This window comes from Mustelus asterias, chromosome 9, assembly GCF_964213995.1.
Source record: "Mustelus asterias chromosome 9, sMusAst1.hap1.1, whole genome shotgun sequence".
NCBI classification, from domain to species: Eukaryota; Metazoa; Chordata; class Chondrichthyes; order Carcharhiniformes; family Triakidae; genus Mustelus; species Mustelus asterias.
This window is the reverse complement of record NC_135809.1, coordinates 47,560,038-47,578,120: the sequence shown is the minus strand read 5'-3', so window position 1 is coordinate 47,578,120 and position 18,083 is coordinate 47,560,038. Positions and strand designations below refer to the sequence as shown.

Here is an 18,083-nt window from a genome sequence, read left to right as displayed (position 1 = left end):
TGGGCTGCCCGCTGGGCGCCATGGCCTCCACAAGTCTCCGGCCGCCGGAATTCCAGCGTCGTCAGCTCCGCTCCAGAAATCGGCGCAGAGCTGATCTCCATATTTAAATCAGAACTTTAATCTCATTAGCGGGCCCGGGACTGAAGTCCCCAGGCCCACTAGCTTCTTCCACTCCCACGCTCCAGGAGTGGTTCACTCCAGCGGGGTTTACAGCAGCTCCCCACTTGCAGGGTACTGGCAGCCTGACCCCGCTGGAGTGAAGGGGGCCATGGAAGCCTCCCAGGAGGTCAGGGGTAAGGGAAGGTACCCTCTTGGTATTGTCAGCCTGGCAGTGACAGCCTGGCACCCCCCCCGGCACTGCCTGAGGGACAAAGTGGCAATGCCCAGGGGGCACCTTGACACTGCCCACCAGGCATTGGTCAGTGCCAAGGAGGTGGAGCCAGAGGGGGCTGGGGCCTATAGCTGCAGGGCCTCTGGGGGAGATCGTGGGTTGGGGGGCCCACTGTCACTCTATAGTCATGATCACAGGCAGAGGGAGAGAAGGGGCTGATTAGGACTGGCCACTGGGGTGGTTGTGGGGGGGGGAATCGGGAAATCGTGGAAGCTGGGGGTGGAGTAGGAGAGATTGGAGGGGCACTGATGCAGGGTCATGGAGCTGGCCAGCAATCGAGCTGGCCAGCAATCAGGATGCTGGCAATGCAGGGCTACTGCGCATACGCCACCGATATCCGCTCTGACAGATCGGCACATGCGCAATGGCCCGCTCAGCTTTATGCCGCCGGCCTCTTCAGCAGGAATAGGACCCGCTCCCTGATTTTTAGTGTGATTCACACTAGTGCACTCAGCAGTCGCTCAGAGTGTGGGAGATTCATTTTGAAACTCCCACTGAAAAACCAACGGGATTTACTCCAGTTTCTGCGCAAATTCGACACTTAGAATGTTTTTGGGAGAATCCCGGCTATTGCCTTTGTTCCCCACACCAACTGTCCCCCCACTATTGCTTCTATTTCTCCTTGAGAAGTGTCAGATGCTGAACTAGACAGTTCATAACCTCGGTGTCATAGTTGACCTTGAGAGGAGCTTCCGATCACATATCGACGTCATCACTAAGACCGCCTACATTCACCTCCATAACATCACCCACCTCTGCCCCTGCCTCAGCTCATATGCTGATGAACCACTCAGTTATCTCATTCTTCCCTCGAAACATGAACTCTCCTGGCTGGCCTCCCGCGTTCTATGATCTGCAACTTTGAAGTCATCAAAACTTCCTTTGTGCATATTTAAACTCACACCAGGTGCTCAATGACCTACATTGGTTCTCAAAATCCAATTTTAAAATTTTGATATTTTCAACATTTCCATGGCCTGATCTTTCATTATGCTGTCTCCTCAAGCCCTACAACTATCTGGAATATCAGTATTCATCTAATTCTAGCTTCTTGATTTTAACTGCTCCATTATTGGTATCTGTGCTTTCAGCTGTAAAATCCCTAAGCTCTCAAATTCCTTCAGTGTACTACTCTCCCCCTCTACCTCTTTCCTTCTTTAAGATCCATCTCTTTGATTGAACTTTTGTCTATCGGTCCTAATATCTACTTTGCAGCTCAGTGTCAAATTTTCTTTGTTACATTTCTATGCAGTGCTATAGGATTTTGTAAATTATTTTAACAGCGCTATGTGAATATAAAGAATTGTTGTTTTTATACCTATTTTAAGTCATAAAGATTTCCAAACAGCTCCATATCTTCCTTGGGTCTTTCTTTTCCTTTAAAACCCAAGTTTGGTGCCACATAACTCACCACTTCTTCATTTACCTTCTCTTCCTAACCTCAATGGTGTCCAGGATGTTGACCTAAGTTTCTCAGTTTGAGTGAAATGTGAGACAGATTGGACAAGCAAATCTTCCAGAAAACTAGAACCACGGCACTCTCCGGTCTGTACCCAAACTGTGTTTACATCAGCGTTACTGGTTCCATTTAAGGTCTATCAATCTGTGCCACATTACGATCGGATCATCAGAACCAAATGTTCTTCGTGAAAGAATGGGAATGAAACTGGAAACTGTATTTTATGTTTCTTATGGAGAAATCCATGAGGCCTCATCATACATATTGCAGACAGAATTCTCACAGTCAGTATTCAAAAATGGAAAATTGATAGCAAAATGCTTGTTTTCACACAAAAATTGATTCATGTACAGGATGGACATTCAATTATGGGTGCTGTGATAGGGAAAGTGGAGGTTATTTCTGGATAGATGTGTTTGTATGCACTGTGTGTAATCTTTGGAAGTAAACATGCTTATAATACGCACAAACATATATATCACATTTATTTAGGTTATTACAGGAGCATACAATAGCAAAGAATAGTTAGAAGACCATCAATTAGTCACATGGTTCTTACATCAGTCCACTTCTATACAATCTATGAATTCCATGATGAGCACAGGTTTGATAGGTAAACGGGGTGTGGTGTGATTTAGGAACAGACAGCAGATGTGATCAGGTTTATGGATGGTAGAATGTAAGAGACAGGTCGGGTGAGCATCGGGACAATCCAGTCTGCATGGAAAGGCATTAATGAGGGTTTCAGCTCAGGTGCAGATGTGAAAGTATGTGTCATTGTGATGGAGATGGTATGACATTGGAACTCATAACCAGAAATATCTGTAGTACTGGTTTCCTAAGGAGGATGAGCATTTTCCACCCAATACTGAAGCAGCAATGTATTATCACTTTAGTATTCGATGACATGAAAGAATTTGGAATGCAGGAAACATCATCACCAAGCCAGTGAAAAACTGCACCATTGATTATATGCTTGAACATTACTCTGCTACATGGAACTCTATAATTAAGAAAATAAAATGTTTTTAACTCGAAGCAAAAGTGGTCCTCATTCCTAGTTATGGGATAAAAGCAAATTTTAGAATTATAATTCATGTTGCTATACTTAATTTTTGTATGAATCTATACTCACATTTTAATCTTTACCATTATGCTATCTTGAGTTTCAAGATCAGATATATTTGCATAGGTTAGTAAGTGTCTGCTATTTTGCACAATTAAATGCTTACCAGTGTATGACCAATCCACATCATCAAAGAAGTTATTGTGCTGTCTGTAGAATCCGCGTGTCCCATCTGTAGAAATGAAAAATATCTTTATAGCAAAAAACACAAAGCATTATTAAAATAAATAGAAATATTACATATCATGATCACAGACCCAACTATGTGTCAACCACACACACACAATACACTGAAACTGTCATTGTCCACAATATATTATTTGAAAATATTAGCATTACCTACAGTAAATCAGAGAGTATACTCTTTTACAAATAGGAGTAATAATATACCATGTGGTGCACAATATACTGTGTACTTCGGATGCTTTTGTGTGTAACATGATAAGTCCCCAAAAGGTACAATTGTTGAGCCTTCCTGAGTTCAATCAGGGATTAATTGACAGATCCAGGATTTGACTAAATTTCAGAAGAATCCAACAGGAAATGTTAGGTTTTAGAATATAAGAAACAGATGCAGTCGTAGTCCATATGGTCCCTAAAACCTGCTTTGCCATTCAGTAAGATCAGGTTTGTTGGACTTTATTCCCATTATCTTCTCAAATATTTTCTCTTTACCAATATTAATTACATGTATAAATGAATTATTTCTACAAATGTTCGGCATTGCTTACTTACAGTTATATTGTTTTATTTAATTTCCAAATCCATTTGAGGCAACTTGTCCCTTATACTGGCATAATTGGTTTGGTCCAAATTCAAGACTCTAGTTTCAGCTCTGACCATATCTTACTCAAACTCAGTATAAAATTCTACCATATTATAATCACTATTCTCCCACTTCCTTATTACATTATATCTAAATTAATTTGTTCCCTAGTTGGTTCTTTGACATGTTATTCTAGAAAGCTTCAAACGCATTCCATGAACTCATATCTTTCAAACTACTCTTGCCAATTTGGTTTGTTCGGTATATATGAAAATCACCAGGACAACCCATTTTTATTCCTTAGCTACATCCAAACTGATTCTACATCCTAATTTTCTGGGGTAGGACCCTTCCTCACTATGGTCTTTATCTCAACCATTATTATCAGGCCTACCCATCCCCTCCTTTTCCATTTTGCCAATCTTTTCTAAAATTCAAGTACACCAGAATATTTAGTTTGCAACCTTATTCACCTTGTAAAAATATCTCATGTATGATGAGTAGATCAAGCCTATTTATCTCTATTTGCGCCAACAATTTATCTATCTTGTACTACTGCTTCATTATTCAGATATAGCACCATTAATTGTAACTTGTTTACAAGTTTCTTATGTGATCTTAGTTACTAATGGTCTATTGTCTTTTTTTTATTCGGTTGTGGAACATGCGCGTCACTGCTGGCCAGCATTTATTGCTCATCCCTAGTTGTCCTTGTTCAGAGGGCAATTGAGAGTCAACCACATTGCTGTGGCTCGGGAGTCACATGTAAACCAGACCAGGTAAGGTTGATAGATTTCCTGTCCTAAAGGACATTAGTGAATCAGATGGGTTTTTCTGACAATCGACAATGGTTTCATGGTCATCAGTAGATTCTTAATTTCAGATATTTCTTATTGAATTCAAATTTCACCAACTGCCGTGGTGGGATTCAAACCCAGGTCTGGACTATTAACCCAGAACATTAGCTGAGTTTCTGGATTAATTATCCAGTGAAAATCCACTAGGCCATTGCCTCCCCTGGTCTTGGTTAAACTGTTTGCTCTTTCCTTGTGGGGAATAATATTTTATTAATTGCTATTATTTATTTATTTTAGTAGCACATTATTATTAACATGTTAAAATAATGTTTTAACAAGGCCAATGGCCTTGTCCATCAACTTACCTTCCATTTTAGCTTTCATTTCTAATTCTGCACGAAACTGTCTTTGATGTGACACATAAGTGTTGAAGGACTGAGATGTGAACCGAATGTTTTTGTTTCGCTTGGTTAACAATACTTGCGTGACACACCTGTGTTTATGAATGGAAGCTAAAAAAACTCCTCAAGTCATTAATACCTTGATGATTGATGATAACTTGTGAAAAATGTCACCCATATTCTGCAGAATGGGATATTGTCTGTGCAGTATCTTCAGCATTCATTTTCCTGTATGCATTATTTTAACATAGTTTGTGTTAGATGGTAGGAGTGGCAGAAGAACATGATTTTAACCATTGCATATAAAATAGTGCACGGAAAGAACTAAACTTCTGTTCGATGGACCTGATAGAGCTGTTAGAGCTTCTGTGTGGACCTGGGTGGATTGAAAACCAACAAGGGGTAGTAATTTGATCACAAGAGTTAATCAGCTTATTGGTTTTGTTTGGGAAATGAGTGTAGAAACGATAGTTATGTATTTGTATTTATTCCTATTAGCTCACTGGAGCGATGATGTATTAATGTCTGCACCAGAAGTGATCTAATAGACTTAGCACGGGAAACAGAAAGAGAAACAGCAGCCATGGAAAAGATCACCCACCATTAATAAAGTTTTGTTGTTTTTAATGAAAGACTGTCCTGCATATCTCGTCTCCAATGCACAACAAAAATTGGTGACAAGGACTACAGGTAGCCACCCAGAAAGAAGACATTAACTGAAATTAACATGGCCCAATGTGCCATGCCAGGGGGGCAGTGCCAGGGGGGCAGTGCACTGGTGGCACTACCAAGATGCGTGGCCTGAAAGGCACTGTTGGGTTTCTGAGGAGGAAAGGGAGTTGAGTGGGGGATCTGAGGGCGGAGGGCGCTGAGTAGGGGTTGAGTTGGATAAATCTCATGTCTGCGTGGTGTGGGGGGAGGATTCCTCTCATTGCTGAGGGGTTGGTAGTGCTTCCTCCACCCTCGCCAGTCCTTGCTTGTGAGAACCTGTACGATAGCCGTCTGGTGCAGATTCTGTTGGGAAGGCGGATGAATAGCGAGAGCTATTTGAATTGGGCTTCAAGCCCACTAATTATATTTAAAATTGTGAATTCCCACCATGGGCGGCAACACGATTGGGGCCAACAGGGCAGCCTCGGATGGTCGCCATGGGTTTGGCAACTGGCACTGAGCTCGGTTTTCTGCCAACTCCTGATTTTCTGGGCCATCACGAAACTTGCCGGGAGCGAGCGGATCTGTAGAATCCCCTTTAGTTTCCTTTTGGGAAAATTCCACCCCTAGACATTCCCTCAGCGCATAGAATAGTGACATTTTGGATCTGTGATTGCTGGAAACTGCAGCTGAATAGTTATTATTTTAAGCCAATTTGATGCAGATAACCTGTTGCATCCAAAAATAGTTTCTAATTGCAAACAACAGCAGTGTTAAAAGTCTGTTATTCTCAGAAAGTGGACTTTAATTACAATGCCTGAAGGCAATTAATCCATACATCTGCATTTTGGCCAGATAGTTTTAAAATCTTTTTAAAACACTTTTACCCCACATTTGTTTGACGAAATGTAACTTATTAGTGTTAAAGTTTAATGGTGCAAGATTCAAATTTGAGCTTCTAACCTGCTGGCTTCCATCCACTCATGACCTGCAAGTTCCCATTCAAGTTATGCAGCGTCCTTACTTGGAAACATATCTCTGCTTCTCCCGTGTACCGGATCTAAATCCCTGAACTCCATGCCTAAGTGCACTGTGAGAGCACCTACACCACATGGACTGCAGCAGTTCAAGAAAATGGCTCACCACAACCTGCTCAACACCAGTTCAGGATGATCAATTAATGCTGTCCTTGCCAGCAATGACTGCCCAGGTGCTTTGAATAAATAACAAAAATAGTCTAAGTGCTGTCAAAAACTATTCACCACTTGTTTCAATATCTCAAGTGCTGATCAGACTTTGGCCCCTTGCAGTACGGGCTGAAATTCTCCTGCCTCACCCACTCCAGGAACTGTAGCATGCAAGACAGAAAAATTGGCAGACCATTTATAGTTCTGTTGAGCTTAGGTGGGAATTTCCAGTCTTGAGGTGTGCGGGGCTGGAGAACCTCGCCCACTGTTTTGCAAAAGTCCTCCCCTGAATGGAGCAGAGACCCCTGCTGCAAATATTTCATCGAGTTATAAAACTTATAAAAAATTAACTACACGTGTTACACGTCATCTTTCTCTAAAGTACAAAACTTCCATATGAAGTGATTGGAGCCACACAATGGTGAAAAGTAAGGTAAACTTAATTTACAGTTGGCACATGCAGTCATTTCCATTGGAGGCAGTTCCAGCAACGTCCAACTGAGAATTTAGAATGTGAAATGAGACTTCAACTACATGAGTAGCAAATTGTAGAAAACCTAAATACCTCTCTGACAATCAATCTTGGTCAATCTCTATGAAATAACCATCTTAGCTTGTGTTACTGAAGAGGCTTAAAATATTCAATCCACAATTACTATATGACCCGGCATGCCAATATGAATCGAAAGAACACCCTACAGAGCTCACAGCCGTACACGACATACATCAATGACATTTACTGGTTAAATTATTCATTCAAATGTCAGCCCAGTCTAAAACCTTGACATACAAAATTTTAGTTGCATCAAGACAGATTGCTTTACTTTTAAAGCATAGACTTTGGTGTGATGTCAAGTAGTTATTCCCAAAAATAATCTAAAAACCAAGTGCATGACATACCGACTATCTATGCAAAAACCATAATATAGGCAGACACAATGGCATGCTCTTTGAACTGATTAGAATTATAAGGGGTGGCAGGGTAGCACAGTGATTAGCACTGCCGCTTCACAGCACCAGGGCCCCGGGTTCGATTCCTAGCTTGGGTCACTGTCTGTGTGGAGTTTGTACGTTCTCCCCGTGTCTGTGTGGGTTTCTTCCGGGTGCTCCAGTTTCCTCCCACATTCTGAAAGATGTGCTGGTTAGGTGCATTGACCCAGACAGGTGCCAGACTGTGGCGATGAGGGGCATTTCACAGTAACTTCATTGCAGTGCTAATGTAAGCCTTACTTGTGACTAATAAATAAACCAAACTAAGTTGCAAGGATATGTATTAAATTAAAATAGGAGCACTGGCGATTTAGTTTTAAAAACTTATACAGTTACGAAAGGAAGGATTGATTTTGCCCAGCTTATGGTTATGCTGCAAAACAGAACTGAAAGTTGTAAATCAAACTTCAGGCCATATTTTACTTTAGCAATTTGCAATTCCCAGTGATTCAGTGTGACTCCTGCCTCATCTTATGGTGTCAGACCTGCTTCATTCTCATAATGACTATGCTAATAGTCTTGGAATTCAGAACTCGCGTATTGCTAAAATCGGGAGGGCGGGGGGTGATTCTCCCCCAAAAATTCGAAGGGTCCTATTTTACCATTTTGATTCTAAGTGCTGGGTGGACTTGAAACTAGGAGTGTTTCAGATTTGACTTTTAGACCCATTCTCAGGCGCTCCCACACGCACTCTGCCTACAAAAATATCAGCGATTCCGAATCGCACTGCACAAGCCTGTGGGCGGGGCTTAATGCCTGAAACTCTGCAGCTCCAATCGGCACCTCCAACTGCGCATGCGCAGACAAAAGAAAATGATAGAATGTGGCTCCCCTGCCACATCCCTCCTGGGCTGGATAATGCCTCCCCCTGCCCCCACAGACATTGCCTCACCCCCACAATATTACTGACCCCCTTATCTCCCCACCCCCATCACCCAGATTGATCAGGTCCCCCTCCCCCATTCCACTCCACTGATCTCAGGCAGAGTGGTAGCAGACCCCCCCCTCTTACCGCCCACTGATCACAGGCAGAGTGGTAGCAGACCCCCCCCTCTTACCGCCCACTGATCACAGGCAGAGTGGTAGCAGACACCCCTCTTCTCCTCCACTGATCTCAGCTAGAGTGGCAGCGGACCCCCCTTCTCACTCCCCTACCGATCTCAAGCAGAGAGCCATCGGACGCCTGGCACTTCCCTCCTCACTAACTGAAGCACCCGAATTGAACTTTTGTGGAGCATGTCTGTTTCGCACTGATTCTAGATGAGCAAACGTGGTGGCAAAGGGGGAGGTGCTGGTAAAGTTGGGTGTGCAGCTCATTAAGTCAATTTAAATGCATGCAAATGCATTTAAATGGCCATTGCACCCATTTTGGGCATGTTTTTGATCGGGCCATTTTTGGTAAAGGGGAAACTGGCGTGGAGGTGGGCACAGATCGCTCGACTCACCTCATGCGTGACATTACCAAGTTTTCATGCCCGAAAACGGGTGCAATGCAATGGTAAAATCGGGCCTTAAGTGTCGAATTCTGTCAGTGCTGAGATTGGCGCATGCACAGTGGGCGCTGTCTGCTGACCTCCTGATTGCTGACCAGCTCGATCGCTAGCCAGCCCCACAACCTCCACATCACCACCCCCCCCCCCCCCCCCCCCCACACCCTGGCCGTTCGCTGGCTCCCTTGAACATGTCCGGTCCCAGCTCCGACTCCCCCCGCCTCTCGGCCCTCCTCGATCTCCCTCCCCACCACCCGGGAACCTTGATTTCCAGCGCCCAGTGGTAAAAATACATTTTCTTAACATAGTGGAAAGTTATGAATGAATGACTGATTTTACATATCCTATCATCACTACAGGGTTCATTGGCTCTATATGGGGTATAGAGCATACCTCGTGTATACAGCTGCATGAGCTATAATATTGTACTTATTGGTCATCTCTTATATATTGCCTGAGCTATTTCTTCACCATACAAGCTTAATACCAATATCAGGCGCATCAAAGCTATCCTATGGAATAATGGCTACCCAATCAGATCATTGCTTGCTGTGCATTGCGCATACTCATGAATTGGCCTAAAGCCACCACTTTCGGACCTGGTTCACCCACCCCTCCAACAACTCTTCCCCTTCCCACAGCACTGTGTGCAATTGTCGGAGGTGGAACACCTGCCTTTACCTCCAGCATGGATTTATGACAGGAAGGTCATGCCTGACAAACCTCATTGAATTTTCTGAAGAGGTGACTAAGGTACTGGACGGGGGAATATCTATGGATGTTGTTTATATGGACTTCCAGAAGGTTTTTGATAAAGTCCTGCATAAGAGACTGCTGTTAACTATGGTGGAATTGACGGAAAATTACTGGCATGGCTGGGAAACTGGTTGAGTGGCAAGCCACAGAAAGTAGGGATAATGGGTCAGTACTCAAACTGGCAGATGTGACTAGTGATGTCCCACAAGGATCTGCGTTGGGGCCTCAATTGTTCGCATTATTTATTAACGACTTGGATAATGGCATAGAAAGTCATTTACCTAAACTGGATAATGACACAAAGTTAGGCAGCATTGTGAACAGTATCAAAAGTGCAGATAGCAGAAAATTACAAAAGAATATTGATAGATTAGGTCAATAAGCAAAACCGTAGCAGATGAATTTCATTCTAAGCAAGTGTGAGGTTATTTATTTTGGACTGAAACAAAATAGATCAGAGTACCTTCTAGATTGTATGAAGCTCAATACAGTGGATGTTCAAAGAGACTTGAGGGTTCAGGTGCACAGATTTTTAAACTGTCACATACAGGTGAAGAAAATAATCAAGAAGGCTGATGGAGTGCTGGCCTTTATATCTAGAGGACTGGAATATAAGCCTGCAGCTATACAAAACCCTGGTTAGACCCCACTTGGAGTACTGTGAGGCGATCTGGGCATCACACCTTAAGAAGAATACATTGGGCTTGGCGGGAGTGCAGCATAGGTTTTAGAATGATACTTCAAGGGTTTAATTATCAGGAGAGATCATACAAATTAGACCTGTTTCCTCCAGAATTTAGAAGGTTAACGGTGATCTGACCGAAGTCTTCAAGTTGCTAACAGGAAAAGACAGGATAGATAAACTATTTCCGCTTGTTTGAGATTATAGAACTAGGGGATACAATCGAAAAATTAGGGACAGACCATTCAGGAGAGATGTTAAGAAGCACTTCTACACACAAAGGGTGGGAGAAGTTTGGAATCTCTCTTCCACAAACGGCAGTTGATGCTAGATCCGTTGTTATCTTTAAATCTGCGATAGATAAATTTTTCAGAAGCATAGGTATTAAAGGATATGGGCCAAAGACAGTAAATGGAGTTCACATAGATCAGCCATGGTCTCATTAAATGGTAAAACAAGCTCGATGTACTGAATGGCCTACTCCTGTTCCTATATTCCTCACTCTCGCTATCCAAGGTCCTAAATACTCCTTCCAGGTCAAGCAACGACTTACTTGTACTTCCTTCAATTTAGTCTACCCTATTTACAGCTCAAAATGCAACCTTCTACACATTGGGGAGAGCAAATGCAGATTGGGTGACTGCTTTACGGAACACCTCAGCTTCGTCCACAAACACAACCCTGGGTTTTCATTTTCTTGATGTGGAGATGCCAGCGTTGGACTGGGGTAAACACAGTAAGGAGTCTAACAACACCAGGTTAAAGTCCAACAGGTTTATTTGGTAGCAAACGCCACTAGCGTTTCGGAGCGCTGCTCCTTTGTCAGGTGAGTGGGAGTTCTGTTCACAAACAGGACATATAAAGACACAAACTCAATTTACAGAATAATGAATAATGATTGGAAAGCGAGTCTTTACAGCTAATCAAGTCTTAAAGGTGCAGACAATGTGAGTGGAGAGAGCATTAGCACAGGTTAAAGAGATGTGTATTGTCTCCAGACAGGACAGCCAGTGAGACTTTGCAAGTCCAGGCAAGTTGTGGGAGTTACAGATAGTGTGACATGAACCCAAGAATGTCACGGGCATTCGGCCTCTGATATTCGGGTAAGCAGTCTCCAAGGCGGCCTTCACAACACACGACAGCGCAGAGTCGCTGAGCAGAGACTGATAGCCAGGTTCTGCACACATGAGGACAGCCTCAACCGGGATCTTGGGTTCATGTCACACTATCTGTAACTCCCACAACTTGCCTGGACTTGCAAAATCTCACTGGCTGTCCTGTCTGGAGACAATACACATCTCTTTAACCTGTGCTAATGCTCTCTCCACTCACATTGTCTGTATCTTTAAGACTTGATTAGCTGTAAAGACTCGCATTCCAACCATTATTATGTAAATTGAGTTTGTGTCTTTATATGCCCTGTTTGTGAACAGAACTCCCACTTACCTGACAAAGGAGCAGCGCTCCGAAAGCTAGTGGTGTTTGCTACCAAATAATCCTGTTGGACTTTAACCTGGTGTTGTTAGACTCCTTACTGTTTTCATTTTCTTGCCAGTTTAATTCACCACTTTGCTCACGGCTCACATTTCTGTTTCCAGCCAACTGCAGTTTTCAGTGAAGCTCAATGCAAGCTCATGGAATAGCACCACATCTTCTTTTTAGGGACCTTATAACATTGAGCTCAACAATTTCACACCATGAGCTCGGTCTCCCATTTTAATTTTCTTTTTGCCACGTGTTGGTTTGAATCTTGGTTTTCGTGTTTTTGCTTTTGGACAGATTTGTTCAATAATCTGCCTTTCACACTTTGGACAAATACTTTGGGCGGGACTTTCCTTCCACACTCACTCCAAGACCAGAAAATCCCACCCGAGGTCAAAGGACCTTTGCATGGTCCTGTTTCCCCCCTCTCTCACTATGATTCCCGTGGCAGGCAGGACGGGAAAATTCCACCCTTTGTTTCTTTACTACAACCATTACAACTCTCTTTGCCTTTTGTTCCATGACATCTTTGTCATGTAATCTCTCCTGCCTTCTGTCCTACTCTGGAACTTTTGCTCCCCCTCCTCTGGCTCCTTCCAACAGATCATATTTTTTCAGTTCTGAAGAGGAGTCATATTCGACCAAAACATGAACTCAGTTTCTCTCCCTGCCAATCTTGCCAGGCCTGTTGAGTTTTCCAGAGCTTTGCATTTTTATTTCAGTTTTCCAGCATCTGCCTGTTTTCACTTCTCTTTACACCAAAGGCTCTAACACCAACACCTCCAGTCTCTCTAAAAGATCTATCCTTGTCCTCATCTTCTTTTCAGATCTACATGCAACTCCTTGGCAAAGTCATCCACAGATATAGGTCAGCTTCCACAAAATGTTTATAAATCTCCAGAGTTTCTTCAGGAGTTAAGGAAGAACATTCCAGCAGTTCAGTTACTGAGTGGTACTTAGGAGGTGATGGCTATTTAATTGAATTGAGTTTAAAGTTTATTTATTGGTGTCACAAGTAGTCTGACTTTAACACTGCAATGAAGCTACTGTGAAAAACCCCCAGTCACCATACTCCGGCGCCTGTTCGGGTACACTGAGGGAGAATCGAGCATGGCCAATGCACCTAACCGGCATGTTTTTTGGTCTATGGGAGGAAACTGGAGCACCCAGAGGGAACCCACGCAACAGTGACCCAAGCCGGGAATCAGTCCCAGGTTCCTGGCACTGTGAGGCAGCAGTGCTAACCACTGAGTCACCATGCCGCCTTTGAGGGCATGGTCAGAAGGTCCAGATGGCACGTGGATACCCCACTGAAGACAAAGCTCAGCTGATGAATGGGGGTGACCTCCCAGTAGCAAACCAGATTAGGGAGTGGTGAAGGGCAGCGAGTGGGGAGGGGGTGGAGAAGTGGAGTGTGGGGGGCATCAACGCTTCATCCAAATTATATCACTACTGACATTAGCGAGTCCCCAACCAACAGTTCATCTCAGCAGTACGATCAATGACCCAGGAACGAAAATTTTGTCCCTTATATGCTCAAACTGCACAATCTCAATTCAACCTCTGAGAATCACAGGTCTGGCAAAATTGTGAAATATTTAATCATTTTCATTTTTTAATTAAATTTTGTATTTTTGACATTAGAAATTTAGTTATTGAGAAAGAGATAGCAAATGGAACATTTTTCAGAAAGTACTTTGAACGATTTATGGAATCCCAATGATCAGGAAGCATAATAACAAGGTTTTGATTTGATTTGATTTATTATTGTCACATGTATTAACATACAGTGAAAAGTATTGTTTCTTGCGCGCTATACAGACAAAACATACCTTTCATAGAGAAGGAAATGAGAGAGTGCAGAATGTAGTGTTACAGTCATAGCTAGGGTGTAGAGAAAGATCAACTTAATGCAAGGTAAGTCCATTCAAAAGTCTGACAGCAGCAGGGAAGAAGCTGTTCTTGAGTCAATTGGTACATGACCTCAGAATTTTATATCTTTTTCCCGAAGGAAGAAAGTGGAAGAGAGAATGTCCGGGGTGCGTGGGGTCCTTAATTATGCTGGCTACTTTGCTGAGGCCGCGGGAAGTGTAGACAGAATCAATGGATGGGAGGCTGGTTTGCATGATGGATTGGGCTACATTCACGACCTTTTGTAGTTTCTTGCGGTCTTGGGCAGAGCAGGAGCCATACCAAGCTGCGATACGACCAGAAAGAATGCTTTCTATGGTGCATCTATCAAAGTTGGTGAGAGTTATGAGATATGCCAAATTTCCTTTGTCTTCTGAGAAAGTAGAGGCGTTGGTGGACTTTCTTAATTATAGTGTCGGCATGGGGGGACCAGGACAGGTTGTTGGTGATCTGGACAACTAAAAACTTGAAGCTCTCGACCTTTTCTACTTCGTCCCCATTGATGTAGACAGGGGCAAGGTAACATAGTCACTATTAAATATCAGTTATTTTGTGTGCCACAGACTGTGACAAGGAATTATGGAAATGCTTACTGCAGTACCGCTTATAATAGGTATTCAAGGATGTGATGGGCGGCACGGTAGCACAGTGGTTAGCACTGCTGCTTCACAGCTCCAGGGTCCTGGGTTCGATTTCCCGGCTTGGGTCACTGTCTGTGTGGAGTTTGCACATTCTCCTCGTGTCTGCGTGGGTTTCCTCCGGGTGCTCCGGTTTCCTCCCACAGTCCAAAGATGTGCAGGTTAGGTTGATTGGCCAGGTTATAAAAATTGCCCCTTAGAGTCCTGGGATGGGTAGGTTAGAGGGATTAGCGGGTAAATATGTGGTGTTAGGGCCTGGGTGGGATTGTGGTCGGTGCAGACTCGATGGGCCGAATGGCCTCCTTCTGCACTGTAGGGTTTCTATGATTCTATGTTTTGTCACTTATATGCTTTAATGCTATATGCTATGCATTTCAAGAGCAATAAACCTTTAAAACCATGATAGGGAGCATGCTTATCAAAGTCTCCAATTGGTTTGAAAATTGTCACAAGTAACCTCTAGCTGCAGTACTGACGACAATGAACCATTGGCAGAGTACAGCTGTCAGAATAGTTTATAGTCGTAGGCCGGAATTCTCCGGCCATTCCCGCAGATGAGATTCTCCAGTCCTGCCAGCAGTGCACCCCCCGCCTGCGGGTTTCTTACCGGCATGGGGTGACGTTAATTAGAATTCCCATTCACAGCGGCGGGATCAGAGAATTCTGCTGTTTGCAAACAACGCGCCGCCTCCTGTCAGCGGGGAACACGCAGTTGGGAGACCGGATAATCTCGGAATATTTCATGCATTTCTACAATTTAAATGGTTTACATTGAAATTATTCCAAACCAATAGACAATAAATGGGGTGGAATAAGTACTATATGGGAATTCCATCATCATTTGAAGCTATTTTTCAAACAAACAGCTGCTGGCACTGGTTGCAAACTACTCAAAGACACAAATACTATTAGCATGTCGCCTTAAAAGAGACTCACAAGAATGGAAAATGGTCACAGCGCTTAATTCACTCAGTCCCATGTGGCTCATAAAATATGGGCCTGGAGCCTCAAATAGCCGTGGGGTCAGGTACAGGTACAAGCAGCTTTTGAAATTTGTGGTCCTGGTTGGTGCATCAGGATGCTGACACTGGTGGCACAATTTTGAATTTTCAAAAGGCAGGAGAACAGGGGGAAGACAGAAACACGGTGCAATAATTCTTGTTCACCAGTTCAAAGAAAACCAACAACATGTGTTTATTTACAGGTAAAGGCCAAGCAGAAGCTTGCAGTTTCCGAAAACATTCTGGAGCAGAAACCCAAGCTCACCAGAGTGATCCCCCCACCCTGCTTCCGGATTGGTTCCTGGGTCATGTGACCCTTAGTCGACAGATTGATCCTTAAAGGGACAATCAGCACACATAGGCACTGCCAATTAACAGCCCTTTAAACTCCCCAAGGAAAGAGCCCGCCTGTTTGCGTTTGGAGTTTTTAAACATTTTTTTCCCAGTGAGCCCAAACGGTCCACTGTGGGAACCTGACAATTTTCTCCCCTGTTGCTTTAATTTGAAACTGCAGGGGCCAACTAACACCAGCAAGAGCACTGCACCAAAACCTGTCTGTGGCAGTTTTCAACCTTCATGGACTTCCTGGATGGCTGATCAAATTGCTATGGCAACAACTATGTCCAAAATGCCTACTGCCTGCTTTACTGCTGGCATCAGCTCACTGCTGGGTGCAAGGCAGTCATGCACCTGTCATTGTCACACAGTCAACCAGATGGAGGGCTCTCAGGTCAAGATGTCATGTATAATCCAATGAAGAGTAATCATATACTCTCTCCACTACATTGGAAGTCTTTGTGGTCAAGGTGGCAGAGGCTATGGTTTGTAAGGGAGTTGAGGTTTGTTGGCAGCATTATATGAAACATACGTAGCACTCTTGAAACCGAACCATGGAGGTGAATGAATAATGCAAAACGTCATTCACAGCTGTGGCCTCATCCTGTGCAATGTGCATTAGCCGCCTCTCAGTTAGTACTTAAATTCGCAGCAGCAGGTATTGGGTGTGAAGTCATGCTTCCTACTTCACTCAGCATATTGGGCATGGTTTGAATATGCAACAAAATGGATTCTTTGATGCTTCATTGATAGACATTGGTGGAAATTTGAATGGTCCAGGTTGTGAAGGTTTTCTCAGGTATAGATATTTGATCATTATTTCAGTACTCCTTTTTCAGAATTCAGAAATTTTTGATGTTTTTACCTCACTGGAAGTTATCCAGGCTACATGCTGAAGTGAGGCTGGACTCAAATGTTAGAGATTCTAAGGAAGATTTGATAAATGCTAAAACGGTACTGTTCAAATCACCAGCCATTAACCACACGTAGCTGATAGCACTTCTGATTAGCAAGTAAAAAATGGGTAAGGCATCCTTGTTGAGCACATGATCTGAATGTTCATATGCTTGTAATCCTGAAAGCTGCATAGGCGAGTGTTTTTTTGTGATTTACTTCCTTGGTTATTGAAGTTTGGCAGATGTTTGTTAAGTGAATGTACAAATTATAAAGTATCTGTTTTGTGTGAGTAGATGCAAGTCTTGTCGGCTAAAATTAGTACGTATGGTTAAAATGTTGTTGCTGTGGTAGTCACACCTGAGGTTAGTCATCAATGTTCCTTAAATGGTTGAAAGTGATTACAATTTCCCCGGCTGCCAGAGACTGAGTCAAACATTTTGTGCACGCCTTTAATGATGTGTCAGACAGGGCCAATTGTTTTGCATAAATGCCAGTACAAAGCAATAAAAATTCCATGGCGCTGCTCAGACAAGCATTCCTGGACATGATTGCTGGTTACAAAATGGAAGTGAAATCAGATTTGAGGAAGTGTGTAGTGAGCTGCAGCAGTATAGTCACCTCTGCTTAAAAATGAACCCATTTAATTCAGATTTTCTTTCACATTGACCAGACAACTAACAAGTTCATCAAATACTGCGAAGGATCATTGGGTCTCCATCTCCTGATGGAAGCTAGGAACATAGGAGCAGGAGAGGCCATTCAATACATCAAGTCTGCTTCATCATTCAATACGATCATGGCTGATCGGACACTTCAATGCCTTTTACCCACACTATCGTTAGTGTACCTTTAAGAGATTTTTAAAGTCATGATCTCTGCAGCTCTCACAGTCAGTGTTTCTCAGCCTCTCAACTTTTGCCGATGTCATTATGTTGCCAGGCTGACTACGATGAGTCCTTTTATTGCCACTTAAGTGGCTTAAATGGGGTTGTTTGTGTTTATTCTGGGATTAGCTTTACGATCTGGCATTGTTAGGAGAGGGCGGTCATGTGTTTTTGGACAGTTGTTTTTTTTCATTTTCAGTTTGGAGCTGCAGATTTGAGTTTTAGTTGTTAGAAGGGA

General features: G+C 43.2%; 1 protein-coding gene across 1 annotated transcript in view; it reads right to left on the bottom strand.

Annotated features, from left to right (window-relative positions):
* Window positions 1–18,083, bottom strand: part of LOC144499116 (receptor-type tyrosine-protein phosphatase zeta-like) — a 256,241-nt gene that overhangs the window by 199,300 nt on the left and 38,858 nt on the right. The window contains exon 2 of the mRNA XM_078221193.1: window positions 3,083–3,148. Coding sequence (XP_078077319.1) covers window positions 3,083–3,148 — 66 coding nt within the window. The remainder of the gene's footprint in view (window positions 1–3,082; window positions 3,149–18,083) is intronic.